Here is a 21,855-nt window from a genome sequence, read left to right as displayed (position 1 = left end):
CTTTGTAAATTCTTGAAAGATTTTAAGTTGCCTGATGGTTTTTCTCAAATATCAAAGGTTGTGTAAATTTAGAAGAGAAAAAGATTACGGGATTAAAGAGTCATGATTGTCACATTTTATTGGAATATCTTATTCCTTTAGCAACATGTGAATTACTTCCAGATAATGTGTATGATGCTATAGTAAATTTATCTCGATTCTTTCGGTTGTTGTGTGTTCCAAAGAGTTGATTGCATTGGACCTCGAACAATTGTACATGGTTATTATATTGTCACTTTGCAAATTTGAAATGATTTTTCCACTGTCAATCTTCGACATCATGGTGCATCTCTCTGTTCACTTGTCATTTGAGGCTTTGCTTGGGGGAACTTGTCCAGTATCGATGGATTATCCGTTTGAACATTACATGGGTACAAGAAAAAGATATTTACGGAATAAAAACCACCCCAAAGCCTTAATAAGCGAGAGTTATCTTGTAAATGAGAGTATTAGTTTATGTGTCAGGTATATGAAAGAAGAAGACCAAGAACATGCACAAACTGAAATCTCGGACATTTCAATATTTTCATTGTTGGAAGACTTATCCAACAGAAAAATATACAACTAGGATTATAGCGATCGAGTGACAGCTCATTCATACATTTTGAAAATTGTCCCGAAGTAGAACCTTTTTACATGTAAGATTCAATATTTTGTTGTTATAATACGTCTTATTAATTAGCATTAAAGAGTATATTATTTAATATTTGATCTATTTACAGTGATTATATGCAGTATTGTAATAACAATGAGTCCCGTGAAGAAACGTATGCCACCTATTTTAAGCATGGAGTGAGTAGATTCAAAACCATATCTAATAACTTTAAATTTATTTTAACGACTAAATTTTGGGATGTATATATATAGGTCGCTCAATTAGAAGAAATAACGACATATCAAGAGACCTCAAGATCTTAGACGAAGGTCCAAGTATGTACTCATGTATGTATGTTTGGTGTAAAGTAAACAGATACAAATTCTGTATAGAAAAACACGACGAAGGTTTGACCACTCAAAATAGTGGAGTGGTTGTTGAAGGGTACAACATGTCAAATAATATGTCACACTACGGAGTTTTAACGGATATAATCCAAGTACAATATTTTTTTCTCACAAGTGAGTTGTCTTATTTAAGTGTAAGTGGTTTGATACACACTCGGGGGAGTGGATAAATATGGCTTCGTAAGTATAAATGTAAAAATTTTGAAAACTCAAAGTCAGGACCCGTATATATTGACGAGTCAAGCAAAACAAGTATTGTACGCCGCTGATATGTCAGCACGACCCTGTTGGAAGATTGTGATAAAAATAAATCTACGGTTTACGAATATATAGTTCAGATTAATTAGGTAGATTTATGTTTTTACTTTATATTAATTCTTATTACTACTTTATTTTAATTATTTTCCAATTTATTAATGATATGCATTAAGGATGTCTGAAGGTCCTAAAGAAATTTGGATGAGTATGAGGAAAACACTCAGTAAACTGTCTACTAGCACAAACAGATCTCCTCAGGATCCGAGGAGAGTCTTCTAAAGACGCACCATTAGCTGTGGACCCGTTAGCTACTGCTTCCCCAACACATGATGAGGATGCTGAGACTGAAGAGTTTATTGAGAGTATGTTTGCCTCAATGGGGGGTGACGAGGAGGACCACGAGGAGGCTCACGAGGAGGATGACGAGGAGGATCATGAGCACCATTCCACTCCCGACCCATCATCGACGGGTAACATGTTTACACTTAGTTATTGTTTGTATTGATTTACATCTAATTATGAATTTGATAATCTTGAAGAACCTTCCGTCCGCAAGAGACGGGGGAAGAACAAGAATATTGCGCTATCTAGTAGGCCACCGGGGACAAAGATTGCTATGACTTTTAGAGAGGTAGATGGGAGGCCCGATGCCGGCGATGGAAGAAAAATGTGATTTAGACATTTGGGGTCGGTTGTGCGGGACCCCTCAGCTGTCTCACATCGTCTCCTGAAGTGGAAGGCAATAAGTACTGACCAATTGGATTCACTTTGGCTTGCTATGACGGTAATAATTACTTAATTATATATTAATCATTCAATACTTTTTTTATAACATTTGAATGATTATTTTTTAGGACCCGTTCGAGTGTACTAATGGTTCTATTGATTAATATCGAGCGACCGGATTGGCACACGCCAAATAGATATGGGATAGATGACGCTCGGATTTGAATAAGGATTATATATGCATTCATCAAGGAGACGAGGCGGCGGTACTCGCCAATCCCCCACGAGACTACGATCGAGATGATTGAGAGTTCGTGTGTCGGAACCATTATTTCACGGATAAATTTAAGGTACGATTTCATAATTCAAATAAAATATGATATCAATTATTCTAACTTTATTTTTTATTTCAAATACATCAAAACAGTCGTACCAATGTTGTTAACAGGAATAAGCTGAAATTCTCACATCATACTGGAAGTAGACCGTTTTCTCAAATGGAGGAAGACTTGGTATGTATATAATTCATTATTTTTAATAACTTAATATAAAGAATGTTATTAATTTTATAAATCATTTATTTCAACAGACGTTTGAAATAGGAAGGACCCCCTCCGTCGTTGAAGTATTCAAAAGGACACGTACCCCAAAACCTACCAAAGAAAACTCAACCCCCATCCCAGACGAAAGAGCGCAAGAGAAAATTGTAAGTTAATTGAATTTAAATAAATTACATAGCTTATTATTATATAAATGAAAATTTATTTCAAATGTGCAGGCGGAGATGGAGGAGGTAAGAAGAAATGAACCAGATATATCTAACTTTAACTTGACGGAGATAGTGTTCAGACGCCAAAAGCATGTGATAGTGATCGGTATGGGATCAGGTGTCCGACCCACACACTTTCGAGAGGATCGTCGAAGTGGCAATAATTCACAACGATCCACTGATTGGTTGTTTGAGAAAACAAAAGTTTTCTATATAACTCTCGGTTTTTCCCTTTCAAGAAAAAGCGAAAGCTTTCCAATTAACTCTCGGTTTTTCTCTTTGGTATCTAAACCAAAAAATCTACGATATCTCTCGGTAAACACCCAATTATATTTACCGAAAGTGGAAATACCGACAAATGACGATAATTACTCAAACTTTCGATATTAGGTCTATACCGAGAGATATATGGTCATTACCGAGAAATTTACTCTCAGTTTTGACCCCCTTTTCACTAGTGAATCATGTAACCAAACTTAGTTTTGATCCAGGTCCGGATTAATCTCGCATAATTGTTAGTTATTTTTTAAACAAATAGTCATTCTTCTTTAATATAATATTGTAATTTACTTTTGAAATAAATGTGAAAGTTTTACATTTGTATGGTTGTCTCTCGTTTTGTATTTTTACTTATATTTTGTTATTTACGTATAATTTTATTATTATACTTCAATTTAGTATGAGAGTACTGAGCTTTTTTTATATTCTGACACTATCTCTAATTTTAAAAGATGACAGGTATAAATTACAATATTTTGTTTGGTTGGATCGCTCCACTAAATTTGTTATATGACATTTAAGATGCGGGTTGTGCTGGTACAATTCGTTAACAACATGTAAGAAAAAAAATGAATGATCTCAAGATTTATCTCATATTTATCTTTATAATTAATTTGTCGAATAATATTTTGTAGCTAGGATGTTGTCAAATAAATAAGTGTTAAATGGTCTCACCAACAAGTTGTATCTAAATTAACGATTATATTTTAATCGTATAACATAAATTACGTCTTTATAAGATTATTTATCAACATTTATACAAACCAAGTTTTTATAACTTCTGAATACTCTTCTTTTAGTTCCATTTCAAGATATCTTAGTCTATTTAAAAAAAAGTTCTAAATCAACAATAAATATCTATATATATAATGATGCTTAATTTTTAAAGTGTTCGGATTGTCGGGTCGAGAATTGTGGTTAATTTGAATATATATGTGAGAGTAAATGGATACTTGGGTCGGATTGTGGGTTGACCCGTCCATAAACTTAAAACGTTTAAAAATAAAATTAAAAATTTTATAGGTATGGTTCGAACTTGCAACCTAACAAAACAAGTAAAACCATTTAACCAACTAGCCTAATAACACTTTATATTTTAAATTCAACACCAAATTTAATAAACTCGTGACATTTTAACAATATAAGTACAACTTTTTAACTAACTAATCTATATATGTATAATGATGCTTAATTTTTAAAGTGTCCAGATTGTCGGGTCGAGAGCTGTAGTTAATTTGGATATATATGTGAGAATAAATGAATACTTGGGTCGGATTGTGGGTTGACCCGTCATAAACTTAAAACGGTTAAAAATAAAATTAAAAATACTATAGGTATGGTTCAAACTTGCAACCTAACAGAGCAAGTACAACATTTTAACCAATTAGGCTAATGACACTTTATATTTTAAATTCAACACCAAATTTGATGAACGCGGTGGTTCATCAATAATTTTTAATCAATCATAATTCTCTTTTGACTTTGCGCTATATATTTCACTATTATTAGTAAACAATAATGAAATAATTTTGTCATATTTATAGCGATAGGGGACATAATTCATATGGATACAGTAAGTCTCGTCTGGGTTACTTTAATGGTAGTCTTTACATTTTCTCTTTCATTCGTAGTATGGAGAAGAAGTGGACTCTAATGGTCAAACTAATTGAGTTGAGAAATCAAATTGTATCAATTGTTTTAGAGATCATTCTGCAATGTGAGAATAAATAGATACTTGAGTCGGATTGTTGGTTGACCCGCTCATAAACTTAAAACGGTTAAAAATAAAATTAAAAATACTATCAAATTTTTACCGTAATATTTTTTTATGGTTTTTTATATTATTTTTCGTGCAAATATTCGTGCAAATTGAGCCAGTACTATGTATGATTTTTGGTTATGTTCTAAGAAATTAATTAGATTAAAATTCACGCATCATCTGAAACCATCAATTTGTCAAACACAAACGCCCGCCTTAATTATTGCACTTATCTTTAATTTAGTCTTATTCTTAGAACATAATTAAATTCAACTAACTAATTAATTAACTAATTTCATATATAGGTCAAACGTTAAATCATTTAACTACTGGTTGGTCAGAAATCAAAGGAATTTATATAAGATTATGAATACATGATATAGAAAAAAGTTTATTCATGTAATTTGTTTTTACACCGTATCTAAATTTTCATAAAATAATTTGTAAATTTTGACACTCCATTAAAGAAGATGTCTTTATTCAGCTTGAGCCGACCATCCCTTCATAGGGAAATCGCGAGAAATAAATAAATAAAACTACACATATTTCTATAAAGGTTAAAAATAAGATAACTAATCAACTAATTTAAATTATTTTTATTATAATGTTAAAATATTATATGTAAGCATATCAAGATTGAAAATGAAAAAGAAAAAATATCTAATTATTATATTTCAATTTATATGTTTGGAGTTGCTTGAGGTAACTTCAATTTAATTATATTTCTTGTGGAATTATTTGGAGAAGCAAAACTTAAATGATATATGTCATTGACCATTGTCTTTTTATGTCTAGCAATTGTCTTTTGATATCTTTTTGTATCTACAATTTGATATTGTTTTTCTTTGCTCAAATGAAACGTGTAATTTAATTTTTGTATAATGTAATGGTTACTTTGGTGCATCGTGGTGGGGTGCTGGCTAATAAAAGAGTCAATAGTTGTTTTTGAATAGAAAATTGAAAAAGGAAGTTGAATTACCAACTCCAAACATATGCTTTGAAATTGGTTTAGTATAAAGTAGACTAAGGAACTTAAATTACTAATCTCATTAATTTGTTTGAAAAGAATTGGAATCTATATATATATATATATATTAATGTTAAAGTGTTTTTCGATTGGGAAGTTATATTAGCATATCTTATTATTAAATTTTGTTTAGTTTATATTCATTGACGGATGATAAAATTTAGAGTTTGGGTAACTTAAAAAAAAAATTAGAGTGTGCTTAAAGAAAATAAAACGAAAATTATTAATAAAACTTATATATATATATATGAAGGTGGGTTTTTGTCTACATTCAAATAATTAGATAAACAAATAATGAATTAAATTAACCTAATTACTGTAAAAAATATATTTATTAATTTTTTTGGGTGTACTTTAGTCTCCCTTAGCCCTAAAGAAAATCCTCCCTCTTTATGACCATTTTTATTACATTCCTATAAATATATAATAGATTATTTTACAGATTTATTTCATTGTCAGTAGATATATTTTTGTCGCCATCCCAGACTAGATTAACTATTGAAGCTTGAATTATGATTTAGCAGTCCTTGTGGGTGTTTTCTATTTTTTTTTATATGTGTCATTTTATTGATTATAATTGTTTGTGATATTTTTTTTTTTTTTGAGAATGCTGGGTTTCGCTACTCCTATGGAGTGCGACTAATCCCCGCGGGTTAAGTACATAGCCCGCAAACATACTTAACCAATTAACCAGGCGCAGAACTTGCCGCCTGACGGGTTCGAACCCAGGACCTCATGGAGGCCTGAGGGATATCTTCTTAAACAGTGTAATGAGATGTATCATTATAATTGATGAAAAATCATGTTATAACCAGGGACAGACCCAGGATTTCGAATTAGGGTGGGCTTGAAAAAAATTTAAGTTGGGCTTAAAATAATAACGAAATTTTTTTGAAAAAAACAAGTATATAAAAGTAAGTCTTACCATTTTTTAATAATTAGATAAAAAAAAATGAATTATATTAATTTTTTAAAAAAAATTAAAGGTAATGTCATATTTCTACCGTAAAAAAAAAAAAAAAAAAAAAAAAAAAAATTGGGGTGGACTTCTGCCCCGCCCCTATATAGATTCGTCCCTAGTTATAATTTGAATTGATTTTTTTATAATGATTTTCAACATTTTGTTGTGATATTTGTTATTATGTGAATGAAAGAAAAGTTGATGTACATGTTTTTATCAGCTTAAAGTTTGATATATTTTTTTTTAAATTAATCTTTATTTTACTGGTCTATAAAATAAACCCTTTAAAATAACAATTATTTGACCAGCAAAATGAAAGAAAAATTCGACACTCCACTATTTGATTTGCTTCCCTTTGTTTTATTTAGGTGTAAAATGTAATGTTGGACCCAAGCACCAAAAGTCAATGTAGTCAAGTCAATCATTTTTTTTATGCTTCTTAATTAGGATAAAAACTTGAGAAAATGTCATTCTTGGCGTTCCTTAATTTATTATCTCTTTTAGTTTCTTTTAATTATAACTAAATCTTTATATATATATATATATATATATATATATATATATATATATATATATATATATATATATATATATATATATATATATATATATATATATATATATATATATATATATATATAATCAACCCACAATACACCTAAATAAGTTACTTTGGATAGTACCAAGAATTAGCCTTATTTTGAATTGGTCCATCTCAAACTTTGTATGGCACTTTGACATTTAGTTGTTAAAATGTTAATTTATTTCAAATTGGGAATACTTTCATTGTTATTCTGTTGACTACTGGAGCACTCATGCTTTTTATGCTTTTAAACATCATAGTAGAACTTTATTTCAATATTACATATTGAAAATAATAAAACTTATGGTAAAAACAACATTAAAAAAATAAAATTGTTCAATACAAATTATGATCGCAGTTAAGGATGTCTTGCGATTTCAATCTGAATTGTCTCATTGACGGGTTTGATAAGTAATGACTGTGAATAGAACAAACATTATATTTGTGTTTTCTTTTCCGAACAGTAATAAATATATATTTTAAATTTTTAACCAATGATTATTGAAAAAACCATACAATATAGACAAAAATAAACGATTTAGAAAGTAAAATAAACAAATATTAGAACAATTCACTGCGATTGAACTGAATTCAAAATGGATTGATCGTACTATGAGATGTTTTTCTTTAAAGTTTATATAAAAGAAATTGTAATTCATGATAAAAGAAAAATGTGTGGGTATTGAACTCTTCATCAATCTAGAAGGCCTATACTTTGAAAAGAAAATTAGGGGTTTTGAAATCCCCTCAACTGTGAATATTGAAATTTGTAATTAATAGAGATGAAATGCTTCAAATAAAAAGTATTGCAATTACAAATATAGGTATTGTCCACTAGAAAAATAAGTCAAAAATAATACATGTTTATTTATTTAGTGTTAATTTGTAATAATTGTTTAGTTATATTTTCATGACGTGAAATAGATGAAACAAAAGAAAAAGTAGGATATTAGATATTGGGAGCATTGAGTCCAAGTCAAGTTCGAAAATGAGTGTCAATCATCAAAAACTAGCTTTCAAATATCGTTTTCCGCAATAGATGTGCTTGATAATCGTATATGTTTACTTTTATTCCTTGTTTTCTTTCTTTCATTTAAAAATTGCAATGGTTGTTGAATTATTAGTGATTGATCCATACAAAATACAAACAATTGTGACAAAATGATGAGAAGACTAATAGAAAGTGTCACTTTCATGTTTGGTTTTGAATTTTATTGGTAATTATTGTGTTTATTATAGTGTGGGAGATTGACATTTATTTAGATTCCAATATGCATGTAAACTTAAACAATATCCTTACCATATCTTCTCCTTCAATCTATCTTATTAATAACACAAATGCTTTTGACATTTCATAATAAGAATATTTTATTATTAAGCTCTTTTTTCTTTTTTGAAATGTTCTATTGTGAGATAAAAAAAAATCAAGTTAAAACAAAATACACAAACTAAAATGATCAAGAGAGCACAAAAATATTTGATGAGTCCACAATTTTTTCAATTACAAAGAATAATTTTCTAGGCCATGTTTATATTTAATTTGGTTGTGACGTGATTAATTAAAGGGATATATTATTCAACAACGAGTTTATCTGAAATTCATTTCAAATTGTATTTGCCCATTCAATTATACAATAACACAAAATTAAATACAATCTCTAGAAGAAGAAGAAAAAAAAACCCTCAATCATGACTATGCATCCACATAATACCACAATCAAAGCTAATAATACCAAAATTTCATATACAAATATTAAAACACTAAGTGATCTATTCAACAAAATATGTCCTTATCAACCTAGTGATTACTACTAGTTTATTTTGGAGAATAAACTTTTATTTAAAAATATAATAATTCTCGTTGAAAAAAATTGCAAACTTATTGCGTATTTTGTAACTCTTTTAATTAGAATTTTGTTTTTATTTATTTTTCATGCCAATCCATAGAGAAATAATCCCTTTTTTTCTCTATTCATTTGTCATGTCCAAATAACAAATAATAGTTTAAAAAGAATAAAAAACAAATATTTGATCGATCCCACTTCTCAATTGATGTGCTTTTGTTCTTCGTCAAAGATTTTGGAATTGTACTCAACCCGGGGATCCAAAGGTGTGCTCATTCATCGAGCCACTCACAAATCCTTAACAAGTATTGCTCTAGAGATAGTTGGTGTTACCTTTTGTATGTGTTGCGTGACAACATCCTCAAACCTCAAAAGTTCGATTTTTCTTCCCAAGTTTAAGGAAATTAATGATCAACGATAAACGTTTAACCCTAATAATTTGGGTAACAGATGAACAATTCTGTTTTTTTTTAGTTTTAATTTTATTTGATTCTTTTATGTGATGGCTCTTCTTCATGGTAGGCCATTTTAGATCTTTGGGGCACCATACCAAATAAGGAATTAATCATTGTATTGGCTTTGACAAGAAGGAAAAAAAGGGTTAGACTTGTCTTCTCTACTGTTAATAGGACTGGTAATTAATGGTCTACCATTTCGTCTCGGTCCAGGAACCTCTGCTGGATATCATTTATTTTTAAAGGTTATCAATTCAATAATAATTTTAATATTTATAAAAAAATATATTTTAAATAAAAGTTTTTTAAATTAAATATTATGTAGCCTAATATATCAAATAAGAACAAGTTGATTGAAGTGAAAAGTTCTGGTAAAATATTGTGCTCATCTCAATATATATATCTAAATAATAACCTTTAGTCTAAAAGAAATTAATTTTATAGCATTATAAATATGAGTTAAAATCATTTTTATGTATAGTTTTTTTAGTGTTCAGCATGGATTCGAAAGAGATCCAAGTACGGTAGTTCATGTAGGGGTGAGCATTGGGTGGATTAATTCGAAATTCAATTCAATCCGAATCCTAAATACTAATTCGGATTGGATATTTCGGATTGGATTGAGATCGGATCGAATTGAGTTCGAATTGAATTAAATCGGATTGGATTAGGATTATCCGAATTATCCAAACTATCTAAATAAAAACATATTTTTCAATTTATTTTTCTTTAAATTAAATTTTATCTCAATATAATATATATTTTACTTATCATCACTTTGACAACAATATTTTTTTTATTATTATTATTGATTTTTTTCAAATTCAAATTTAATAATAATAAAAAATTCGAAACTTAAAAAAAATAAAAATAATAAAAAAATATTAAAAAAATTGTTGACTAATTTCAGGTTGATATATCTAAATATTTTTTAGTTTAGATTATCATTTTCAATCCAATCCGTATCCGATCCGTATTAATTAGTACAATGGTTTGAATTACGGATTAAATAAATTTAGTTTGGATTTAATATGGATTGGACAAAACGGATTGGTTTTACCCATTTGCTCTCCCCTAAGTTCATGCATGTGACAAAAATTATTATCTAATTAATAAAAACGTTAAGGATTTGTATTCAAAGCATCTTTGGCTATATGTTATCCCATATGTTATACATTCCAAAAAAAAAAAATTATTTTCCTCCATTAATAATTAGGAACGGATCCAGAATTTAGATGTTGAGTAGGTTTGAAAAAAATTTAAGATGGAATTAAATAAATAACGATAAAACTTTGGATGAAATGAGTGAATAAATGTATGTTTTATCATTTTTTTAATAATTAGATAAAAAAAAAATATTAAAATTTAAAAAAAAAAAAACTAAAGGGTAATGTCATATTTTTACCATAATTTTTTTTTGGGAAGCCGGGCTTCAGCCCACCTAAACCCCTACATAAAAATCTGTCAATAATGGTTATTATTCCGTCTTCAACCTTAAATCTCATAAATAGTAAATAAATAAATAAATAAATATATATATATATATCATAAAAAAACATATAACAAAGAAAATTTAAAAATAAATAAATTATAGTGACATATCATTGAAATTAGACAATATAAACTCAAATTTTTTACACAAAGAAGTTATGAGTTCGAGTTTTAAATTCACACTATTTAAAAAATTCAAGAAAAAATCTTTTAAATCAGTCTAACCTAATAGTGGGTGATAGAAAATTCACTTGTTTTTGTAAAACTTTTGTAAATCAATCTAACCTAATAGTGGAATAGTGGGTGATAGAAAATTCCCTTGTTTTTTTGTTTAAATTGAATATTTAATTGGTCATATTTACTTGTTTATAATTGCATACTCTTTATTAATTTGTTTATATATGGGGCTCACACTATCCACCGAATCTTGATTTTTAACTTATTTCCCACCGCCCACATCTTTTTCTTCAATAATATTATACTTTTCAAAACTTACTCAAAGTCCTCCCAACTTCATTTAAACTATTAAAAAAATCATTTTCTTCTTTTGTTCAGAATATCACCTCTTTTCTTTCCCTGTCCCACCCAAATTATAAAAATGAAAATAAGACATTGAAATGCTATCATTGTTCTTATTATTATTTGAAAACAATACCAACTAAATTATGGTAAGAGAATGTTGACACTTTGGCCAAAACTTTGTAGATAGGTTTGGTAAAATTCTATGATCCACAAAATTATTTAAAAAGATAATTAACACTTTTTTATTCATAAAGTGTTTTAACATTCATTTATTTACTGACTAAATAATCTTAAGGTTAAGAATAGAATAAAATAAAATAAAATTTGATCAATGTCTAAAAGGCCCTCTAATTTATAATATAGTCTTGAATTTGATTAACCCCAACTTCAGAAGCTTTTATTTTACACTTCAATAAAACTTTTTTTATTTTATTAGTGAGTTTATTATATAAAATTTATTTTAAAATTTATAGATAAATATTATTTAATTGTTTCTTAATATGCTAATATGAAAATTTTATTTAACTTCTTATCAAAATTTGATATCATTTGAAACAATTTAAAATAAGGAAGGCACATAAAAGATTATTTAGTTATCAATCTAGAAATTTGATACATTTAGAACAATTTAAAATAGGTGATAACAAGTTCAATATAATAAATATTTAAGGGTTTGATATCAGCACTTAGAATTTTAAAAGATAAATAAGTGAAAAAGTAATCGACATCATGCCATTATGCTATAAAATATTCAGGTTAAAACAACTATAGTAATAATAGGCTTACACAATTTGTGTAATAAAAAAAATTAGACAACATTGTCAATTAATATTCATATAATAAAAACTTTAAAAGTTAATTGTAAAAATTAAAAATTATTTAAAATTTAGATTGAAAACTTATTTATTACTAATTTCAATTATATTATTTTTTATAAAACGACTTAACTTGTCATTTCATTAAAAATTACAAATTCCGAAAAGAAAAAAAAATCAAATGAGTTTTTATATTTTCCTAACTAATTTTTTTAATTATATTTAATATATAATTTAAAATCATTTCAATAATAAAAGTTTGTTGTTGATTTATATATTTTAAAGAATGGTTACAACCATGTAAGAGATGCAAAATAAATAAATAAAAAAACAAAGACAAAATTGTCAAAATTAAATACCAAATAAAATTTCATGTGAAAAAATAATATTTTACTTTTTTAAAAACATGAAAAAATAATTAGGATAGTAATTTTGACAAAATACTTGTATCTAAAAAAACCCAATATTTCTGAAAATTGTGATCATCACACAAAATTTGGCCCAATCTTTCAAATATTCCTAGGCCCAAAAAATATGTAAATTTTGAAAGAAAAAAAAGTAATGAGCACATTTAGAATTTCAATCACAAATTCAAATTCAAATATTCAAAAGTGAAATTTGTTGCTTAAAAAAGCCAAAGTAAGTCATTTTTTAAAATAAATAAATAAATAAATATTAAAAAAAACATATATAAAGACAATTAACAAGAAACATCTCCAAACATGTCCTTAATGCAACTGCTCAACCATATATGAAACTCATAATGTGCAGGCTACACAATAGTATTATCAATAAAGTCAAGCAAATATTCTAATAATAAGCAAAACCAGCAACCATGAAAATGTTAAATGTGACCATGTATATAATATGTATATATACCCCATACCATAATATTGACAAGTATAGAACTCAGCTGCTTGGCTTAACTTACACTAAACAAACGAAGAAGAAGAAGACAACCGCTATCTAGCTATAGATAGAAAGATAGGTAAAAGACAGTCACCAACCAAACCAAACAACCAAACCAAATCATTTTCTCCAACTAACCATACCTTGGTTAGACGCACCACCTGTCATGCTAGTAGTTGATCCATCTGCTGATCCCGCCTTAAATTTCCCATCAGCAGCATTGCCTAGAACATTAAGATCTTCAAACAATCTATATGTGGGGACATATGGTACCTGTCCACCTGAACTAGAACTGGAACTGGTCCCAGGATTCGTACTCGCTATCTGTTCTCCATTCAAAGCTACCATAGGTCTTGTTGATTTACCTGGAAATGAATTTGACATGGGTTGGTTATTTTGGCTGCTGTTCAAGTAACCAGGAGTTGCCGCCCATGGAGGAGGAATATAGCCCTGAGGTGGTTGGATTTGGGGTCGAGACTGGAACTGAGGTTGAGGCTGAGGTCGGAACTGGGGCTGGGGCTGGGACTGTTGTTGTGCCCAAGGAACCACATAACTGTTTAAAGAAGGAGGTTGATCTCGGTTTACAGGTGGATATGCCTGGGATGCATAATTGGGATCTTGTGTCATTGAAGGAAATGACGGTTGTTGTTGTTGATGTACGTTTTGAGATGAAGATGTAGGTTCGAGAGGGGTTTGAGCAGGAGGGGATATTGGAGTAGATAAGGTAATACTCAATAAGTCAATGATATCTTGTTCGTTCGTAGTTTTGACAGGGAAGGGTGGATCAATTACGGCTAATGCATTGTTTGGAACAGGGATTGAGTTTTCAGGTAATGTTGACGAACTATTTCCACTAATTGTTTCCTTCGGTGTCTTTGAGTGCCTGCACTTGTCAGTATGTCAAAAACATTAAACTTGGGTAAATTATAACCAAAGACAAAAATGGGTTAATCTAATTCAACTTTGCTTGCTCAACTCAATCCAATTCATTAATTATTATGGGTTGATTACTAATCCAATCCATAATTTTAAATGAATGGTTAGAAATTAGAAGCCCAAACCTTTACAAATTAAGCTTATCAAATCACTTATTTTTCAAATAATAAATTACAGCAAAATAAAAGTTAGATAATTAAATTAACATTGAAAGATAAATCTAGAGTGTTAGAGATTGAGTTTTTTTTACTTAAAGAGTGAAGCATTTTTAACCGTTAATGACATAATTAATGTGCTAAACCAGCATTTTTCCATTGTCATTACGATCTGTCAGCATCATTGGAAAAATAGAGAGTAATAAATTATTTGTAAACGGAATGCATATTTTGAAAATAGTAATGAATATTACTATTAGTTATGAATAAGTTGAGAACAAATTAATCAAGAGTAATTAAAAATGAATATTGGTCTTTTAACCCTAGATCCTCGGACCAATTGACCCTTTCTCTATCTTGGGCTCTTAAAAAAACAGTTGTTTAAATCGATTGTCAAAGCTTTGTTTTTGGATTAATACGGGTTGAACCCGATTTTAATCCAATCCATATTTTTAGTTAAAAATGGAAGGCAAATCATAATCCAATCCATATTTTTAGTTAGAGATGAAACGCAATTCATTTAATCCAATCCATTCTAAAACATCGGATTGGATTGGGTTAAATCATAAATTAACCCAAAAGTTTGCTCTGCAGACAAACAAAGAATAAAATAAGCAAGTCTACCTTCGAGCAAGCTGTGCAAAATCATCTTCCTCGTCTTCTTCTTCTTCAAGATTGCTCCCACTCACAGTTACATGAGATGTAGAGGCATTTGACTGAGATGCTTGGCTAGGTTCTCCAACTTCATTTCTGATGGGAATGGAATTCTGTGTATTAACTGGTTTTGGACTCAAAGTCTGGATTGATTGAGTAGGCAAAGGAGAACCAGAAGCTATAGCATCGTGTTTTGCCAGTATTGTCTGCAAGCTATCATTCAATTCAAGGCCCTGGCTAAGAAGTTCTTCATCCCTGCCACAAGATTATTAACGTAAGCTGTAATTAGACATGCTCCCCAATCCCAAAAACATATATACAAAAGTCAATATAAGTGAACACACCCTGTTGTGGTTAACATTTGCATCAACTTCTTCTGGTTAGAACGACATTGAGCAACAAGATCAACTATTACTTCATCTCTTACAGCCTACAGATGAAAGAAGATATGTTATTGTCACTGTTGACATTTAGATAAGGCCACATTTGAAAACACATTTGTTTTTTGTTTCTAAGAAATTTTTCCAGCTACAAAAGCAGAAACAAGCTTTTGTTTCTGTTTTGGGAAACGTTACAGATACACCAACGTTTGATAAGGAAATTTACTCGTAGACCAAAACAAAAATTTATTTCTGTTTCATTGGTGCAGTGCTAGTGCTGCATAACGAAAATGATACTTACTGCTCGGTCAGTTGGGTTCACTGCTTGCAGCATGTCGGCCAAGAGTTCGAGAACATTCCGCATAGAAGTTAAGCCAATTAAACTGTAAAAGAAGAATTGGAAATGGATACAGAAAATTCTGAATATGGTGGAGATAATGGGCTGAACATATTACCTCAAGTGTTCCACATCAGCTGCCATAGCTTCATCAAGCCTTGTTGAGAAATTACTCGGCATTCCATGACTTACTTGGGTATGCCTCTGGTGACCAACTGGTGGTGTAAATATTGGAGCTGCGTCTGGTGAACGCTTTGGAAATGTCACTCCAGATCGCTGCCAAAATTGAATTCAAAACTCAAATTAATTTGGTATAACTAGGCTTTTTTTTTTTAATTCTGCTTAGTAATGAACAATTTATCCAGATACAAAACAAATTTAAAAAAGATGTTCCCAAATGGGGGCAGAACTTTATCTTGTGTCCGTTTTTCTGACTAACGGACATCTTCAGCAATAGATTTAGCAAAATTTTATTTTTTTTGTCACATATCCAGTATCATATTATGTCATAAAGGCCACATTTGAAAACAGTTGAATACAAGAAATTTGTATAGAATTGGATGAGATTCTATTTGGTAACTAAATGTTTCTGAATCTGCTGGTCGAGATCCAGAAATACATAGAAATATAATCGCTATAGATTCTCAAGACTTCACACCGCGCGAAATTAAATATTTGTCATTAAAAATGTCGGGATCATAGATCAAACTAAAAGAAATGTTTTAGCAAAAAAAACTAAAAAAATTGTTTCTAAATCTATTTGCATTTGTATCTCATCCAAACACTTTTCATACCAAATGTATCAAGATCCAGATTCGGAAATTATTTATTGGTTTCTCAACCAGATGTGGATACATATCCAGATTCAGATCAAGAGGTGGTTCCAAATGGGGCAATGTGCTAGAAGGATTATGAAAGCAAAAGAAGAAACGTCGATTACAATATATATATATATATGCCCAATAATAAGCAGTATAGTTTTGTAAAACTAGCTTTATGGATTCAAAATGTCTTCTTACTCTGAGTTCTTCATATGACCAATAATACTGAGGATACTTCCCTCCAGGGCCACCGAAAGCTTCTTGCCAAGAATCAAGAAGAACCAAAATCTTATCCCTTACATGCAGATCTGTCTGCATAAGCAAAATTTCTCAGACAAAATGAAGAATTGCAAGAATAACAGAAACAAAAAAAAAAAGATCAAGGTTCAAAAAATGAAGAGCACTCTAACTTGAAAAAATAAACAAGATAAAGAAATTGTTGGTGCAACAAGAATGCTTATGAGGAAGCCCATAACCTCCTAAATATTAAATAGTATAAAAATCAGGTGAGCTGGCGCTTAAGTGAAAGTTTAATCAAATAAAACCAATTTTAAGTGTCCAACTGATCAAGGTCAGGTTAGTCACTTATTCTCACTTTATACAGCATTCAACATAGATGGTAAGAATCAACATCCCTAATAATTATTAAATTCTTCTTTAGGCCAATACTCTGGAGCCAATACGTAGAATCTTGGTGTACTTCAGATCAATCTATGAACAAAACCAGATCATGTTTACTTCTTTAGTGTCTGTAGTTGAGCAAATGAGAAAATAAGTGACATATCACATATGAAGTGTTTAGTTAACCTGATTATGTGAAGTGAGTTATTATTGTGAACACGAATACCTCACCACCAAAAATAAGCTCCTTTTGCATATAAAGCTATTTTTCTCTTAAGCTTCCTTTATGTTTCTCGTCGCTCTGATTATCTTATTGTTCAACTACTATTTATTATCTTTCCCCTTTTATGTTTTTTATGCTTTCTCAGCTATTCAAAAAAGCTTCCCCTGTGTCTTTTTTTATCACGAATCAAGAGCATTGCCAAAACACGAAGATCAATTTACTACTAATGTCTAACTATTTTTTTGAAATGGTCATTAAGGCTCGAAATAACGACCTTGTGGCTACAATCCTTGTGCTCTACCACTGAGCTAATCAAGCCTTTACTAATGTCTAACTAACTTATCAAGTCAAGACTGGAGTCACCACATGGAGAATATTTCATGTTTTTGGAATTTGGGTGTCATTATGCCATCACACCCTTATATGATATAACTTCCCATGTCAGCTTATATATCATTTCCGAACTTCAGAAGACGACAAAGATCAACATGCATACATTAATTATGAGCCATCTGAATTTTCATTGACTTGTAATAAATTATGAATGGCATGAACAGAGTTACTAAGTAATTTTTCATTTGTTTTAAAGAACATTTCATTAAAACCTACAGAAAAGGACATCTATGCTTTCTCAGCTATTCAAAAAAGCTTCCCCTATGTCTTTTTTTATCATGAATCAAGAGCATTGCCAAAACACGATGATCAATTTAACGAGCCTTGCGCTCTACCACTGAGCTAATCAAGCCTTCACTAATGTCTAACTAACTTATCAAGTCCAAGACTGGAGTCACCACATGGAGAATATTTCATGTTTTTGAAATTTGGGTGTCATTATGCTATCACACCCTTATAATGATATAACTTCCCATGTCAGCTTATATATCATTTCCGAACTTCAGAAGACGACAAAAATCAACATGCATACATTAATTATAAGCCATCTGAATTTTCATTAACTTTTCATAAATTATGAAAGGCATGAACAGAACAATAAATAATTTTTCATTTGTTTTAAAGGACATTTCATTAAAACCTACAGAAAAGGACACAGAACATCTTTACAGGAAACATATCAGTATTATAAATGTTAAGCATAGAGCTTACCCTTTTTTTAACAATCTTAACCATTTCTTGTAGTAGATTTCTGTCAGCAATTTGAAAATGCACATAATCACCGCAATTCTTTACCATCGTCTCCAACAGCTAGAATACAACCAAATAATGCGTAGTTAGCAGAAGGCCCTACGAAATCAAAATGCTACTTTCGGGCCTCACTATTAGCAAAAGGCCTAACACAGTAGGAAAGTACCGTCAAGGCAAACAGCTGAACTTTAGGATTCTTGTGCAGCAGCCTTTTCTTCACAGCTTTTACAACATCTTTAGCATCCCTGTGCAATTAACAATTGTAACAATAATCAAAGATTTTTCACATATTCCAAATTTACCATTCTTAAACTAACATGACTACTACTTCAAGGTGAAAAGACAGGTGATTCATATTGACTCTCAGCACCACCTGACTCTCAAGATATGAAAGATAGAGCAATTTCCCATAAATAAATACATCAGTAACATCTACAGTGTTGGTGCATCTATTATTACTAGTGTTAGCTGTTGAGTATATGTTCCACAAATGAAAGTCAAATACTTAACCCTTTCCACCAATTTCTCTACTTTAAAAACTATTTTTTCTATTAGAATATTAGAATTAGAGAATTGAAGGACTACCTCATCCTAACCTACAACCGATCAGTGATTAAACAATCATTTGTACAATAAATATACAAAAAACCTAAGCAATCAAGAAACAGAAGCCCTAAAATAGAGAATAAAAGAATCAAAGCAGACTCAGGAAATTGAAAAGTCAACACGGTCTCTTTGATACAGTACCAATGGTTAGAATTGATGGAGTCGCAAATCTCCATATTCATAGTCCAATCAGGTCCGATTAAGAGGTCGCTGGTGGCCTTATCGACCCGAACAGTAGCCGATGAAGATGAGGATGACGACGGCAACATGTTTCTCTTTCCTTATCCGATTCTTCTTCTTCTTCGTTCTCAGAAATCGTTCGGTAGAATCTAGAACACAGAAAAACAAAAGAAAATTCAGGGGAGCGGTGAAGAACCTTGGCTGAGAAAAGCCATATGAAAGAGAGAGAGAAAGAGAGAGAAAATTACGTGCGTCTTTCTTTCGATCCTTTGTTTCTTTTTTCACTTAACTTTTCCTTTTAACATCCGAAAATTTGGCAGCTTCTCATTTCGGGAAATTGGATGAAATGACCCTAAAATTGGGTTATTTGCTTCCGTGGTTACCCAATAATAAATTTGATCTGGTGACCACTTTATTTTTTTTAGACGAAATTACCCTTTTCGCGTAACGCGAAGGGATTTCGCGAAACGCGAAGTGAAACAGTGTGAATATATATACTAAAATTTTTTCATTTTCTTCATTTCGTTTCTCTCTCTTCTCTCTCTGTTCTTGTTCGTCGGCGGCGGCGAAACGACGGCGGCGGCGAAACTTCGGCGACAGCAACTTCGGCTATGCCTTGAATCTACAAAGATAAGAAACCTTAACCCTGAATCGATGTTTATAATACAGATTTATGCTCTTATTTCCATATCTTAATTTCAAACCCTAACCCTAACCCAAATCGATTTATGTTCATGTTTCTAATATCTCCATCTTAAAACCCTAAATCAATTTATGTTCTTATTGTCTATTATCTTCATTTCAAACGATTTATGTTCTTTTTAATGAAACCCTAACCCTAAATCAATTAAATCTGTTCATATTGGTTCATATTTGTTCATATTTGTTCATATTTGTTAATATTGGTTCATATTGGTTCATATTGGTTCATTTTTTGTTCATCTTATTGTTCTTATGTCGATGATGATATTTGCAGATCATATGGGTTCCGTTTCACGAAGGGCTTCTCGTTACGCGAAGGGCTTCTCGTTACGCGAAGGGCTTCTCGTTACGCGAAGGGCTTCTCGTTACGCGAAGTGCTTCTCGTTACGCGAAGGGCTTCTCGTTTCGCGAAGGCTTCACGAATCTAATTTTGGGCGAAGATATTGAAAGAAATGGGTCGGAATTCAGTGAAGAAGTACTTATAGCAAGACGAAAACCGGCTAAGTGTTATGGATGAAGGGTTTTCTCAATAGTCAATACAATTGAGTTGTTTTCATTTAGGTGTTCTATAATTATATGTTAAAGGGTTTGTTTGTAGAATTGCATTTTGATAGGGGGGAGACATAGAGAAATTGAGATTGGACTTGGATAAACTTCCCTTCATATTAAGGGACTTTAATTCAATTTGCATTATTAAACCTAATCCTAATGGAAATTAAAATAAGTTTCATTTCCTTAGATACTCTAATTAAAAGGAAGCTTCATTTCTTTTGTCTGTTTTATTTTTATAATCAGATATATATGAAACTTTTCTAATTATTAATGTAATATTGTACTTTCATCCTGTCACCTAAAGAAATTAAATGATAAACATATTTTTGTTATTTACAATTTGGGATAGAAATTTAAGATAAAACTCACCAAAATGGAATGTTTTTATCATTCATACTCACCAAGAAGTTTCAAACTAGACTAGAGATTTATCATATATATAGCTATAAAAAACAAAAAATGGAGGAAATGGTGTCGTTGACGACATTCATGTTCATACAATCCCTCCACTTCATCCTCCGGTTCATCACGATCCGTTGACTTCTCATAAGATCGCTCACGAGATTTCTCCCTATCACCCTCTCTATCTCTTCCCTTTTCACGGGATTTTTCCCTACACATGATGGGAAATGAAAGTGAAGAAAATTATAAAAATTATGCAGATTAAAAGATCTCATATTGTCTACTTGTTATAGGTAGTGGATGCAAGCTCTATTAGATATACAACCATCATTGCATTCTTTCCTCTTCAAAATTTAACTCAAGTTGTTCAGCAAATACATTGAGAAGGTAACATATAAAGAAAAAATTCACATAGAGTTTCTAAAAAGGCTTGTGAAAGTAAAAGGCATCCTAATCAATTACCTCCCAAATTGTTTTTTATTTACATCTTCACCTCCAATCCTGGTTGTTCCTAGACCCCTACGAAGTCGACGAGGTTTCCAGTTTGGAACTGTTCTACCTCGTTCAACATCGACAAGCACTCTTCTATTATCAATCTTTATTCCATCAGCTTGTTTATATGCAGCTATAGGAAACACATGTAGGGCTAGGAATCAGGAAAAGAAATAAACACACACATATAAAATATAACATCGATCTATACA

General features: G+C 30.5%; 1 protein-coding gene across 1 annotated transcript; it reads right to left on the bottom strand.

Annotated features, from left to right (window-relative positions):
• Nucleotides 1-13,242: 13,242 nt before the first annotated feature.
• LOC124937812 (TOM1-like protein 6) lies at nucleotides 13,243-19,771 on the bottom strand. The gene is made up of 10 exons (XM_047478141.1): nucleotides 19,744-19,771; nucleotides 19,457-19,644; nucleotides 18,876-18,954; nucleotides 18,671-18,769; nucleotides 16,921-17,034; nucleotides 16,020-16,177; nucleotides 15,866-15,947; nucleotides 15,529-15,614; nucleotides 15,155-15,439; nucleotides 13,243-14,322 (listed from the first exon to the last, which is right to left on the bottom strand). Exons 2-10 carry the CDS (start codon nucleotides 19,582-19,584, stop codon nucleotides 13,560-13,562), a joined length of 1,794 nt encoding a protein of 597 aa, XP_047334097.1. The 5' UTR covers nucleotides 19,585-19,644; nucleotides 19,744-19,771; the 3' UTR covers nucleotides 13,243-13,559.
• Nucleotides 19,772-21,855: the final 2,084 nt, after the last annotated feature.

Source organism: Impatiens glandulifera, chromosome 5 (assembly GCF_907164915.1).
Source record: "Impatiens glandulifera chromosome 5, dImpGla2.1, whole genome shotgun sequence".
NCBI lineage: Eukaryota > Viridiplantae > Streptophyta > Magnoliopsida > Ericales > Balsaminaceae > Impatiens > Impatiens glandulifera.
This window is presented reverse-complemented; position numbering and strand designations above follow the sequence as displayed.